Genomic DNA, 15,171 nt, shown 5'->3' on the forward strand with positions numbered 1-15,171 from the left:
TCAGATTGCTTGTCTGACATCCAGTTCCAGGCAAACAGAAATTTCATCCAACTAAATATTGATAAGACCAAACCTACTGACTGCAACTGTCTGAGGCTGAATCAGTCTGTTTGGAACTTTGGTGATAATTTGACCCGAAAATCAAAGGTTACGGGGAGAAGGCGGGAGAATGGGGTTGAGAAACTTATCAGCCATGACTGAATGGTGGAGCAGACTCAATGGGCTGAATGGCCTAATTTCTGCTCCTATGTCTTATGGTCTTATGATTTTCCAACCACATATCCACGCCATCACTCAGACTGTCTCTTTCCACCTCTGCTCAGCTCATCTGGTGCTGAAACCCTCATCCAAGCCTTTGTTACCTCTAGATTTGGCTATTAGAATGCACTCCTGGCTGGCCTCCAACATTCTACTCACTGTGAACTGGAGGTCTGCCAAAACTCTTCTGCCCATGTTCTTAGCCCCTCACCCCTGTGCTTGCTGACATAAACTGGCATTTGGACAAGCCTCAATTTTAAAACTTTCATCCTTGTTTTCAAGTCCCTCCATGATCTTGCCTCTCCCTATCTTTGTAATCTCTTCCAGCCTCTGAAATATCTGCACTCATCTAATTCTGGCTTCTTGAGCATTCCTTTCTACCACAAGCCTACCTCACTGCTCAATATATGCATTGGGATTCCTACCAATGCACGTGCTATAAGATTGGCCTTATCAGTAATCTCATAAATTAGGGCCCAAGTCGTTTGGTCACTGCGCAAGCATGATGCTAAAGTAGGGCCCATCAAAGCTTTCCTGTGGCATAACGGCTACCCTGATCAGATCATTGCTCACAGTGTATCATGCAGTGTCATGAATGGGCCTAAAGTTACCGCTTTCGGACCTGAGAAGTGCCCAGTCTACCTCAAATTACTCCAGAAGGATAAGGTATCATAAAAATTTGAGCAACAGGTGAAGCTAGCTGTTTCACGCTGTAACTATGCAGCAGCAATATGAGTGGTATTTTCCAATCAGGATGCTGCCGTCAAGCCAAAAAGGCATTCTGCCTACCACACAAGTGAGTCATGTGGGATATGAACTTCAGTGCCAGTGCGATGCCAGGTATGTAGGCCATATGTCCCAACGACTGCTGGATCATATCAAACACTACACCCCTTTGGCTATTTGCAATAGGCAGAGCACTGACCGTACTCAACCAGCCTGTTTTCAAGCTCTGAACATTATCTAACTAAAATTAGATGTAATTTCACAGTTGGACATCACTTGCTGAACAAACTCAGAATGTGCTAAGAATTACAATAACAACCAATTTAAGATCAGTTGGGCATGCAATGTGGCTTACTCACGGTTGCTAGAAATCACACATATTCACATAATGTCCTCTACAGCCAAAAGGAACATGTCCAAATGTCAAGAAAACAAGAAATTGCAATATTTTTCTTTTGGTGATATCACTTGTCATATTTCTTATGTAGAGGAAGACAGATTGTTGTAAGTATGGTAACTGAAGTAAGAGACAGAGGGACTGCAAGAGTCTAAAACCAACAATAAGAAGCGGTTTTGATATATTAATGAACCAACAGAAACTTCAATCAGAATTTTACGTAAAGCAATAACAGGGGTAGTTTTGAATTAAGTAGTTTTAGTTCAAAGGAGAATATATATACAGGTTGTAAAAGGTGTAAGTAGGGAAGGTAAAGGTGGGGTAAGTTTATTTTTTTAAAAGGCTAACAGCTGGAGTAAAGAAACAAGTTTAATCAATTCTGGAAAGAAAGCATTTCTGAAGAGACTGGTTGAGAAAATAGAGAGATCAAAGGGAAGGAACAAACACATTTAAGGAAATACTGAAACCTATGTAGGGTAGCTGCTGAGATCTCCCAGAAGACAGCAGGATGGCTGGTCAGAACTCCCAGAAGACAGTGTGAACAAGGCCAGACGTGGAGAACCAGTTACTGTCAGCCTCAGAGGACACCCCAAGGAAAAAGGCACTGTGGGGTAAAAATTATTGGAATTCTATAGATTTTAAAATCAATACATATAGTTGAACAGAAAAGGGGAAGGTTAGCTCTGAGGGTCATTAAGATAAGGTCTTGTGGAACAGTTATAAAGTATTAAGGCAAAATACTGCAGATACTGGAAATCTGAAACAAAAACAAAAAATGCTGGAAAAATTCAGCAGGTCCGACAGCACCTGCTGAGTTTTTCCAGCATTTTTTGTTTTAAAGTATTGTTTACTGTGTGAAGTTATTCTTGTGTTTAAGTGTAATTTTTTTTTTCTTTTTTAAAACATGAACATTTACTCTACTCTAAAATGGTTGAGGACATCATTTCCTGATTTCATAACCTCTTCTCATACTATACAAATTGCAAAAACTTCTTTGGCAGCTATTTCAAGCTTCCCTTTGGGATTCGGGCAACTTGGCATTTACCATCAGCCGTGCCATAACACAAACATTGCACCTTTCTTGAATTAAAAAGCCTAGCGTTCAATAATTTCCTGGGTGCATTCTCCATGGCAACACCTCAACCAGAGTTGCCAACTGATCAGCACCCTTTTCTCATGCAGTACAAATTGTTGCTCCCTTTGGAATTTGGCATTCTTGCATCTGTCTTGAGTGCAAGACGAAAAGCTTCAGCAGCATGTCTCTTTTTACAGTAATACTCAAGTTTTGTACTAAAATTATAGTTGTTACCATATATCTACGTGAACCATAAGAAAGATTCAAACAATATTTTGTCAAAGCTAGAAAATGTAAAAGTTAAACAAAATATCTCAATGAAATAAATGACACAAAAAGTATTAACTCGCAAAAAAAAAAAATGATAACCAGTGATAGAACTTTCTCTGGTGTGGGAGAGAAAAGTGCAAGTTTGCTGCCAATGACACGTATGGAATGGAAGGCCTGTCACAGACAGATGTAGCAGTGTGGGGAAAGGGGAAGATGATCATCTGCTCCATGCAAAGGCAATTCCTACTTGCATGTGAAGGCTGAACAAATCAGGAAGAATATTCCACCCACCCCAGACCTAATAATTACTTGCACACCAGAACAAACATATATCTTACTGCTGCAGTCATCGATCCGGATATGTATTCCAGCTCGCCTCTCTGTAGTGCTAACTGTGCTTCATGAATGTGGTTTTTGATATCATTGACAGTTGGGAAGAAGGAGAGATTGTGCCTCTCAGGAACATCATCTGGTTTAAATAATTCTCTTTCCACAAACTTTCTGCACAAAGAAAAACAGATTATCAATTATAACCCAGGTTTCACAACCCGATAGGACAAAGCCCAGCCCACCCAACATCAGATAATAAAACAACCTTACACAATCATGCCACACATTGGTGACAAAGACCAAATCAGCAAGATCCAAAGCAAAGTACACAGCCCAGCCAGACCCAACTGGGATAAAAACATAAAACTGCAGATACTGGAAATCCAAAACAAAAACAAAAACAGAAATACCTGGAAAAACTCAGCAGGTCTGACAGCATCGGCGGAGAGGAGTACAGTTGACGTTTCGAGTCCTCATGACCCTTCAACAGAACTAAGTAAAATTAGGAAAGGGGTGAAATATAAGCTGGTTTAAGGGGGGTGGGGTGGTGTTGTTGGGACAAGCAGCCAGTGATAGGAGGAGATAACCAAAAGCTGTCACAGCCAAAAGAACAAAGAGGTGTTGAAGGTGGTGATATTATCTAAAGGAATGTGCTTAGTTAAGAGTATAAGACAGGACAGATAAGGTACAGATAGCTCTAATGGGGGTGGGGGAATACTAAAAGACAGAAATAAACAATGGTGGAAATGCATTTAAAATTAGTGGAAATAGGTGGAAAAGAAAAAAATCTATATAAATTATTGGAAAAAACAAAAAGGAGGGGGAAGAAACGGAAAGGAGGTAGGGATGGAGGAGAGAGTTCAAGATCTAAAATTGTTGACCCAACTGGGTCCTGACCAAATAAAGCACACCTGAGGTTCAAAAGGCTGCTTGTAGCCAGCCAAAAATGAACAATGACTCAAAGTGGGAATGACTAACAAATTGGATGACAACTGGTTGGATTTGCTTGACTGCTTGTGAATTCTCCCCATCCTGATCCATTTATAGTTGGTGGATGGCAAAAAAAAGAAACTGACTGTAAGGAAACAGTTAATTTCAGACTATCCAACAATCATTAGTTCAGATTTTTTTCTGAATATGTTATTTGTCATTGGGTTAAAATCCTGGAACCCTCTCCCTAACAGCACTTTAGACATAGGTATGCTACATGGATTGCAGCGGTTCAAGGCAAAGGCTCACCGTTACTATCTCAAGGATAATTATGGATGGACAATAAATCTGGCCTTGCCTGAAATACTCATCCCATGAATGAAACAAAAAAAAACAATTATATGGCTTTTAATCCACATTCCCCACAATGCCAGACTCAGTATTTTCTTCAAATCACTTTCCCCACTGGTGTCACCAGTATTCATTATGTTAATAAAAATAGTCAAAAAAAAAGCTGAAATAAACAAATGGATTTTAATCACAAATCTCTGCATCTGACTTTTAAAAATAAATTTTGCTGACAAAACAACCCACTTTTATTTTCAATATAAATTCAATTCCTACATATGCACAAGAATGCTGGCTTTCCACTGAATGTAAAATATAAAATGATAAAGATAGTCAACAGAGTAAATATGACATTATTCATAACATCCTTAAAATTATTTACCTTTCACTTTTAGAAACCTGTTCAGCAGTCTTTTGTATTGTGATTACTGAACCCTATTTGATAGTACAAGTCTTCTGTACAGGTTAGGGAAATTATTGTGGGATCCTTTACATATATGGTATATGATTTTGCAACATTGCATTGCTAAGTATATTTTCTAAATCTTTCTAAACTTTCCTGAAGTACTGGAAAACAAGCTGTACCTTAACTGCTTCCGGACCATGTAGACCTGGTCAATTCCCTGAACAACCAGTTCTCTAATCTTCTCAGTGACACGTGGGTGCAGGCGAGAAGGCAGTATCCCATTTTCATCCATCATTCCAACATCTTCCTCTTCAACAGAAACAAATGGTGGAGGGGGTGGTGGCGGAGGTGGTGGTAAATAGGAACCTTCTTGATCATGGTACTGGTGAGCCTGTGGTGTGGGTAATTGCACATACCACCTGTGGCAACATGAACATGGTCAATAACACTGGGTAAAATCGATCAATGGTCAGAACAGAATTCTGGAAACAACTCCCAGTACGATTGGCCCCACGTTAGAGTTTCTATAAATCCTAAATAATTTCATCAGCTCACCTGTAAACTGAAAGAAATGACAATTATGATCATCAGGCAAAGTGAAGTATGATATTTTCAAATTCTCAACACAAAAGGAGCCTTGTGCTACAAGAAAATTATGTGCTCAAATGTGATTAAAATGCAATAGTTCCTATCCCTAATCTATGCAAGCAATTCTGAACACACTCAAAAAGTAGCAGTCTTTGGATTGTTCTGCTATTCAGAATAGAAATAGAGGAGATATGACAGGTTAATGTGTGGCTAGAGGCATGGCACAGGAGGGTGGGATCCAGATTTTTGGGATATTGGACCAATTTTGAGGTGAGGCGACCTGGTCAAAGTGGACAGGTTGCACTGACATACAGCCGGGGCCAATTGCTTTGTAGTGCTGTTAGGGAGGATGTAAACTAATTCAGTCAGGGGTTAGACACCACGATGTAATATAAGTAGTAGAAACAAACTGCCCAGAAGACTTGTAGTAACAGTTAAAAATAATACATTTAGGTGGGATCATAGAAAATACATAGAAGCCTAAGTTAAATTTGAAATGCATGTGGGTAAATGCACAAATATGATTGCAAAGGTTGGTGATCTACAGCCCTTTGGAAATATGAAGGACTGATCATAACTCAGACCTGATTCAGAAAAAAGGGAGGATTGAATGCTTAATATTCCTAGGTTTTCAGGAAAGATAGGGCTGGAAAGGAAACATTATCAGTTTTGATTAAGAAATACTACAGTGCTAGAAATAATGTTCTTGAGGGGCCAAAAGCAGAATCTATCCAGTTTAAGTTAAGAAACAACAATTTATAGACCACAGAATAGTGATAAATGAGATAGAATAGCAGATTTGCAAAACACCTTTCTGAAAGGCACATGAACAACAGAAAAGTGATAATACCTAATTTTAACTAATATTGAATGGGGTAGTGATTGTGCATTCAGGAGAATTTTCTTGAATCAGTATGTTTCTTACACAATGAGGAAGGAGGCCATGCTGGATCTAGGCCTCGGGAATAAAATGGGTCAAATGGAGAATGTTACAGTCAGGAGGATCTCGGGAATAGTGATCATAGTACCATAAGGTTTAGATTAGTTATGGAGGAGGACAATGAGAAATCTAGAATAAAAATATTTAACAGAGGAAGATTATTTTTAGCAAATAAAGGAGGGATCTAGCCCAGGTAAATTAAAGTAATAAAACAGGCAATTAGAAATGTAATGGAGCAATCGGCAGCCTTTAAAAAGGAGATAGTTCAGGTAGTCGAAGAGAAAACGGAGGATAACTAAAGCCAGAGCCCTGCTAGATGATAAAGAAGTTAGACCGTAGGGTGAAGCAAGAAAAGAGGGCATATGACAGATATCAGCTTGATAATACAAGCAGAATGAAGTTGAATATAAAGAAAGAGAAGTCAAAAAAGAAATCAGGGATAAAGAGACAGTATGAGAGCAGGTTGGGAGGCCAAAGGACTTCTGTAAGCACAGCACCAACAAAAGAGTTATCAGAGGATTGGTGGAGCCTCCAAAATAGACGTCTACTGGTGAAGGAATGGCTGAAGCACTAAACTAATTCTTTGCATTGTTGGTCACCAAGGAAGAGGTTTTTTGCCAAAGCTAAAGATAAACAGGAAGGTTGTACGGATACTGCAGGAGATAAAAATAGATAAAGAGGACACAGGAGAAAGACTGGCAGTACCTAAAATGGATAAACCACCCAGTCGCATGTGATACATCCTAGGTTGCTGAGGGAAGTAAGGGAAGAAATTGCAGAGGCAGTGGTCACAATCTTTCCTCTTTACATACAGGTGTGATGCTAGAGGACTAGAAAATTGCAAACATTACAGCATTGCTCAAAAAAAGGGAAGAAGAATAAACCTCGCAATGACCAGTTCATTTAACATCAGTATTGAGGAAGGTTTCAGGAAAAACAACCCGAGAAAATTAATAGCCACTTGGACAAGCAGGGATTATTAAAGGAGAGACAACACAGTTTGTGGAGAGAAAATCATGTTTGATTAACATGGTTGAATTGTTTGAGGTGGTAACAGAGAGGATGGCTGAGGGTAATGTACATGCTGTGGATGGTGTAAATACAGAGGGCTCCTTTGTGACCCAAGTCTGTCAAGACTATGTTGAAACAAATTTGCCAAATAAACCCTTGTTGAAGTCTATAAAGAAAATGACAAAAATTGGCAAGCTTGTCTATTAATGCTATATTTGTATTACATTAATGTTTTAAAGGCTGTGCTTTAATATAAATTAACAAAGATAATCTCTCCAAAGGCACCCAGCTCCTTTTGTAGATTTTATAAGGGTTTGTGGTGGCAAAGCGTAACTTAGTGCAAACAACTTAAAGAAACTTATGCACTAACATAATAGAGGCCTCAAGGCACACCACAAACGAATGTAAGGAAAATGGAGCCCCAGCCTGGGAAGAAGGAATTAGAGGGGCTAAAAACTTTAACAATGAGATATGTGTTGAGGTGGTTTTAATCATGAAGAGTGAGATGAAGAGGTTTAGGGAGAGAACTCCCAAGTGTGGCAACAGTAAGGAAGAGGAAGAAGCAATAGAGGCAGCTGCAGAAATGGTTTTGGTATCTGAGATACCACTTGCTGTTTCTGCTTGAGCAGATTAGAGGGACTGAATGAGAGGGTTGGAAAAAAAGATTGGGGCTGTCCTTACCTACCAAGATAACCTGACTGTTCTAGCTATGGCAAGTGAAACACAAGAGTGTTTCATATGGTACAGCTAGGTTGCAAGGATAGTGGGATTGCAGAAGGGCAAGGGAATGTGTACAGTGGTGAAAAAAAACGAAGTGATAAAGGTGATAAAATTATACAATTGACTGCCTCTGGTAACATTGAATGCCATTTATGTACCTCTTGATCTTATTTCCAAATGTTAGCAAATGCTACTTTTAAACAATCTGATACGTACAGCTGCTTCAATACTGCTGAGGTTGTAAATTTAACCAGCAATATAAAAATCAGCAGACTTACCATAATATGAACATTTATCATTAGAAATCATGAAAGGGAAGATACACAGCTAAACTGAGCGGAGACAGTTTTCAGCTGATGCAATGACACCAGGCAACATCGGTCTTGACCAATTATATTAATCTAAGAGTAATTAAATGTGTTTAAAAATCAATGACTATTAGGAAGCAGAAACATTCAAAAAAACTAAAAAAAAAACCATGCACTGGATTCATAGGTGAATCAACAGCATCAGTCGATCTGTCAAATATTGTCTGATGCAGTTACTGAAAGGGGAACTTTCCTCCATATCCTGTGTCTTATATGTCCAACATTGAAGCTGCATTAGGTTCCAATACTGGGATAAAAAAAATCATTTTATGCTTGGATCATGACTGGGCTGATAGCAGACTATTACCAATGCATAGGATGGACATTGCAATCAGTGCTATAGAGGATGTTGTGGACCCAGGAAGATCCTTAAACTTTCCCTCATTCTTGTTGAATGAGATGAACTTCAGCTTCACAAGGGAATTCGTGGACAATTCTAAGACAGTTCAGATGGCCTTCAGCTGATCCAAGTATAAAATGGCATTTTTTTAATTGTTTATTCACAGGAAGTGGGCATCACCAACAAGGCCAGCATTTCCACCCATCCCTTATTTCTCTTGAGAAGGTAGTAGTGAGTCTTCTCAAAGACAACTGAGTAACTTGCTAACCCATTTCAGAGGGCAGCTAAGAATCATCCACGTTGCTGAGGCTTTGGTGTCACATATGGGCAAGACTGGGTAAGGATGGCAACTTTCATTCCTGACATTAGCAAACCAGAAAGGTTTTTTTTACAATAATCTAGCTGTTCACAATATCTTAGAGAGACTAATTTTTTTATTCCAGTTTCACTTAATTAACTGAATATAAATTCCCTAACTGCCATGGTGGAATTTGAGCTCATGTTTCTGGATCATTTGTTCAGGTCTTGATGGGAGGTCCCCCCCCCACCACCACCACCACCACCACCACCACCACCACCCCCACCACCACCACCACCCCCCCCCCCCCCCCCCCCCCCCCCCCCCCCCAAAACAAACAGCTTATATTTCACCACATTTCTATTTCTCTTTAGCTCTGATGAAGAGTCATACAGACTCGAAACGTTAACTCTGTCTTCCTCTCCACAGATGCTGTCAGACCTGTTGGGATTTTCCAGCAATTTTTTGTTTTTGTTACTCAATTGTGTGATAGACAGAATGTCTTTTTGCCTTGGCGGCAGTGTCGTGTTAATGGCGACTACCACTCATGTTGCTAATCTATAGTACATCACTGTGTTGTTGGCAAGGCCAGCATTTATTACCCATACCTAATTGCCTTTGAGCTGAGTGGCCTACCCGAGCATTTCAAAGGGTGGTTAAGAGTCAATCATGTTGTTGTGAATCTGGAGCCATGTGTGGGCCAGGCCAAGTAAGGATAGATTTTCTTTTCTAGAGGTCATTAGTTTTTTTCATTCTTTCATGGGATGTGGGCATCGCTGGCTAGGCCAGCATTTTTACTGCCCATCCCTAATTGCCCTTGAGGTGATGGTGGTGAGCTGCCTTCTTCAACCCATGTAGCCCATGTAGTGCAGGTATACCAACAGTACTGTTAGGGAGTGTGTTCCAGGATTTTGACCCAGCAACAATGAAGAAACAGCGATATAGTTCCAGTCAGGACGTTGTGGGGCTTGGAAGGGAATTTGCAGGTGGTGGTGTTCCGATGCATCTGCTGTCCTTATCCTTCTAGGTAGCAGAGTTCCCAGGTTTATAGATGATTCAAACTGTTGCCATTATGTGTCAGTGGTGGAGGGAGTGGATCGAGTGCCAATCAAGTGGGCGGCTTTGGAATTTCTTGAGTGATGTTGAAACTGCATTCATCCAGGTAAATGGAGAGTATTGTGTCACACTCCTGACTTAGGACCATAGAAAAGTTACAGCACAGGAGGCCATTTGGCTCATCTTGTCCATGTCAGCCAGAGGACACCCAAGTGCTTTTTCTAATCCCACCTTCCTGCATCTGGCCCATAGCCCTCCAGCTTACAGCACTTAAGGTGCAGATCCAGGTACTTTTTAAAAAGAGTTTAGAGTTTCTGCCTCTACCACCTTGGGCAGCGAATTCCAGACACCCACTACCATCTGCATAAAAAAATTCTTCCTCATGACTCCCCCTACACCTTCTGCCACTTATCTTGAATCTATGTCCCCTGGTTCTATAATTCTCCACCAAGGGAAACAATTTTATCCTGTCCACTCTATCTATTCCCCTCATAATTTTGTAGACCTCAATCAAGTCACTTCTCAGCCTTCTTTGTTCTAAGGAAAATAACCCCAACCTATCCAATCTCAAATTTGTGCCTTGTAGATAATGGACAGGCTTCGGGGAGTCAAGTGGTGAGTTATTCTCACAGAATTCCCAGCCTCTGACTTGCCCTTGTAGCCACAATATTTATACAGATGGTCCAATTCAATTTCTGGTTAATGGTTATCCCCAGGATGTTGATAGTGGGGAATTCTGCAATGACAATGCTACATTGCTGCTGAATGTCAAGGGGAGATGTTTGGATTCTCTCCTGTTGGAGATGGTCATTACCTGGCACTTGTATGGCACAAATGGTGCTTGCCACTTATCAGCCCGAGCTTGAATGTTGTTCAGTTCCTGCTGCATATGGGCATGGATTGCTTCAGTATCTGGGAATAGTGTTGAACATGGTGCAATTGCAATCATCAGCGAACATCCCCACTTCTGACTTTATGATTTATGAAGAAAGGTCATTGATGAAGCAGCTGAAAATTGTTGGGCCTAAGGTACTACCTGAGGAACTCTTGCAGCAATATCCTCGAACAGAGATGATTGACCTCCAACAACCACACCATCTTCCTTTGTGCTAGGTATGATGCCAACCAGTGGAGAATTCCACCCTCATTTCCACTGACTCCAATTTTGCTTGGACTGCTTGATGCCACGGCTGGGTTTTTACAACAATCGATAATAGTTTCATGGTCACCATTAATGAGGCTAGCTTTCAATTCCAGAATTTATTAATTAATTGAAATTAAACTCTACCAGTTGCCATGGTGGGATCTGAACTTTTGTTCTGTCCTGAAGAAAGGCTGCCACCACAGTGGTGACCCAACTGCAAAAGCTATTTTTTAAATTTTAAATGTGAAAAAGATAGAGAAAGGTAGCTTCCATTTTGGGTACCCTCTTACTCACTTACTCATCATGGCATCCTGCTACTGCATTCAAACTGGAAAGCCTCCTATGGGCTCTCCAGCTTCGAGTGCCTATCAGCCATCCTTTGACAGCAAACCCACATTGTACCCACTGGATGGCTAAATTGGGGAAAATCACAATGAATTGGTTCCCACACAGTGCAGGCTTCTGTCCCCCATTTGAACATGACAGCAGGATTCGGGAGCCCGCAGTGAAAATCATATCTCTTGTTTCAGAAAAATGCAATTGAAAATTAAAACACAATCTTCCCTCAAACATATAATCTTGTTTAGTACCTAGAGTCTTAATACACATACAGAATGTTAAATGGTAGGAAAAGGTTTTAAGTAAGGAGCAAGGGTTTAACAGAAAGGAAACCAATAATTCACAAGGAGTAACAGATTGCTGCTAATGATATGTTCTAACAATCTTCCACATTCAAAATCCCTACCTGACAACTCCTCCTACATCAAATCCATTCTTCTTCAACATATTGAAGGCCTTTTCCTGCTCTTGTCGAATAACCTTCTTATCAATCTTAGGATCTGTGGGAACCCTGTATTCTGGGAATTTCCGCACTTTTTTAATGTAGATTCTGCAGCACAAAAAAGGTAAATAGCAGACAAGATGCACAAACATTTAGTAGTAATAACATTTTCCTTCAAAACCTTCTTCAGAAGTAAGCCCAGGTTAAGAACAAGGAATTCATGGAGGACAAAGTCTCTCAAAGATTTTTGAAGTCATGAAGTCACACATGTGCCCTTCCTGTGTTGTGCAAAGGTTCTTGAAGTGACATATCAGTTCTCATCTTGCATTTTAAATTGCGTCTTCAGTGGAAGGAGAGTCTTACTGCTGGGTTGGTATTGGACAAGGTTTGAGCTTATCGCATGGGGTTGATGCTGGTAGATAATTTTAAGATAACTAGTAAATCTCAAGGATTGTTCTGCCTAGGCCTATAAGTGGGATCAGAACCCTAAAACAGCCTTGAAATGCTGATCACTTTGGCAGCCCTCAAACTACATAGCTTAAACATGCTAGTCTAAGAGTGATTTACGATCAAAACATTTAACTTATTAAAATTTAGCTCTTAAGCCACAGAAATCTGATGCCAGGTGTTATAAGAAACTAAAATGCTTGGGCAGCAGTACATAAATCTAAATTGGCACAACGACTACAGGATGCTGCTCCAGTAAGTTTCACTGTAGGATGCACTCAATTAACACTCTCACTCGACCAGATAGAATCTGAAAACTTATTTGGTGTGAGAATGTTAATAAGCATATGGCAAAGTAAGCCACTCTCATTTCAAATGTGTTCTGCCAAACTATGCTGACAGCTTTGATTAATTTATGTGGTTGTGCCCAGAAAGTTAGAAATCAGGTTTATGTCCAAAACATGAGAGAAACTGTCAACTTCTCCACACCCCTCTAACTTGGCACTAATAAAACAAATGGATTGGTCCACTCAAGGCAAGTTCAAAAATTCTGATCCTCTTGTATGCAATTCTTTAACTTATTATTGAAACTGTGTACTGATTGTTTATAACCGAGTAGCTGGTTAGGTCAATTTAAAGGGCATTAAGAATCAACCATGTAATGTACAACCAGAAATGCAAGACAGAATAACCATAGCAGGCTCCCTTCCATGAATTCAAATTCACAATTTGCCATGGTGGAATTTGAGCTTAATAGCTCAGAATTGCTGGTCCAGTACAATAACCATTACATTTTTGTACCCAATAAATGGTGAAGAAATATCATTCCTCCAAGGTCACCCCCAAGTCATACACAATCTCCACTTGAACGTACAGCACTGTTTATTATCCCTGGGTTAACATCTCAGAATTGCCTACTTTACACGGCTACCACAAGGGTTGCTGAGGTTTGAAAGGCTGTCCACTAACACATTTTCAAAGCAACCAGTAACAGGTAATAAATGCAGCCTTACAAAGTTATCTCCATTCAAAGAACAAAAATTAACTACTTGTAGATGAAACTGGGGTCAGTGGAATGGGACTTGAAACCAGAATATTGCGACTCAGGAGGCAAGCATGCCACCAACTGAGCCACAGCTATACTCTTAAGGATATGACGAGGATTAGAATTTTAAAATCAAGATATTGCTTGACCAGGAGCCAGTGTAAGTCAATGAGCAGAGGGGTGATAGGTGAAAGGAACCCTGAAGCCCAGAAAAGTTACTGAATGGATCAGTTTCAGACAATATAAAAATTAATTGCACATTTGTTCATATTATTTGATTGGGATTCTTACCGAGAATTAATGCATAAATTAAGAGACCAGCAGCAGAGTTTTCGATGACCTCACATTACCGAGGCTAGAAAGTGGGAAACCAGTCAAGGGTGCATTGGAATAGTCAAGTCCAGAGGCAGCAAAGACATGAATGAGGGTTTCAGCAGCCTAAGCTGGGACAGGGGCAAAGTTGGCAATGTTCCGGAGGTGAAAAACAGGTGGTCTTAGAGATGGTGCAAATTTATGGTGCAGAAGTTCATCTCAGGGTCAAGAATGGCATAAATTATGAGAAGACTAGTTCAGCCTTAGACAGTTGCCAGGAGAGGGATGGAGTTGCTAGCTAGGGAAAGGAGTTGGGAGCCAGGACTGAAAACAATAGCTTTAGTCTTCCCAACGTTTAACTGGAAGAAATTTCTGCTCCTCCAGTGCTGAAAATCAGATAAACAGTCCGATAATTTAGCGACAATGCAAGTTGGGCAACACTTGGAGTAATGTGTGCAGTTCTATTGTTCGTAGTCCAAGAGAGCAGCTAGATGGCATGTTGCCTCCAGTGGAACCCTGAAGCCCAGAAAAGTTACTGAATGGATCAGTTTCAGACAATATAAAAATTAATTGCACATTTGTTCATATTATTTGAGTGGGATTCTTACCGAGCAGCACAAGTTGCCTTATAATGCTGATTTGAGATGCTCTCTTGCTCTATTTTCTTAGGTTGAACTCCTTTTCGCCTTGGTCCAAATTGACATTCCATGACAATGGCCCTACTTCCTGAACAGAGCATATGTACATGGTAAGGATATAAATCATCCAAATTACACTCTCATGAAACCTGCATAAATTGAATGTTTACAACAGCTGCTTTAAAAATCAGCATTGTCAGGAAGGGTAAACATGAAGCTGCAACATCCTGCCCAGGCTTCAATGTAAAAATATTGCCCCAAGGGTTACAGAAATGACTGGTATGTTGTAACACTGAGGGAATAATAGAAATTACAGCATGGATATAGTCCATTTAGCCCAACTGGTCAATGCCAGTGTTAATGTCCCATATGAGTTTCTCCCCCACATACATCTCAAACTATCAATGTATCCTATTCCTTCAAAAACAATGTACTGTAGATGCTGAAAGCCTGAAATAAAAACAGAAAGTATCAGAAATGCTCAGCAGGTTCCTCAGTATTAGTAGAGAGAGGTATAATTAACGTTTCAGGTCTTTGACCTTTCATCTGATCACAGGCCTTTTAACATTAACTCAGTTTCTCTCTCCAGAGTGCTGAGTGTTTCCAACATTTTCTGTTTTTATTCTTTCTATTCTTTTCTCCCTTGGGTACTTACCTAGCTTCCCCTTAAATATGAATTGCCCTGAGTTAACCAAAATCTAGTCAATTTCATGATCATTTTTTAACTTCAATATATTTAATTT

General features: G+C 40.1%; 1 protein-coding gene across 5 annotated transcripts in view; it reads right to left on the reverse strand.

The window, feature by feature from the left end:
* The window catches only part of LOC121284818 (calcium-responsive transcription factor-like), a 59,027-nt gene that overhangs the window by 17,121 nt on the left and 26,735 nt on the right, over nt 1–15,171 (reverse strand). For all 5 annotated transcript variants that reach the window (XM_041200552.1, XM_041200553.1, XM_041200555.1 and 2 more), the window contains exons 9-12: nt 14,399–14,516; nt 11,951–12,094; nt 4,920–5,159; nt 3,065–3,227 (exon numbers count right to left, since the gene is read on the reverse strand). In XM_041200552.1, coding sequence (XP_041056486.1) covers nt 3,065–3,227; nt 4,920–5,159; nt 11,951–12,094; nt 14,399–14,516 — 665 coding nt within the window. The remainder of the gene's footprint in view (nt 1–3,064; nt 3,228–4,919; nt 5,160–11,950; nt 12,095–14,398; nt 14,517–15,171) is intronic.

Source organism: Carcharodon carcharias, chromosome 12, assembly GCF_017639515.1.
Source record: "Carcharodon carcharias isolate sCarCar2 chromosome 12, sCarCar2.pri, whole genome shotgun sequence".
NCBI lineage: Eukaryota > Metazoa > Chordata > Chondrichthyes > Lamniformes > Lamnidae > Carcharodon > Carcharodon carcharias.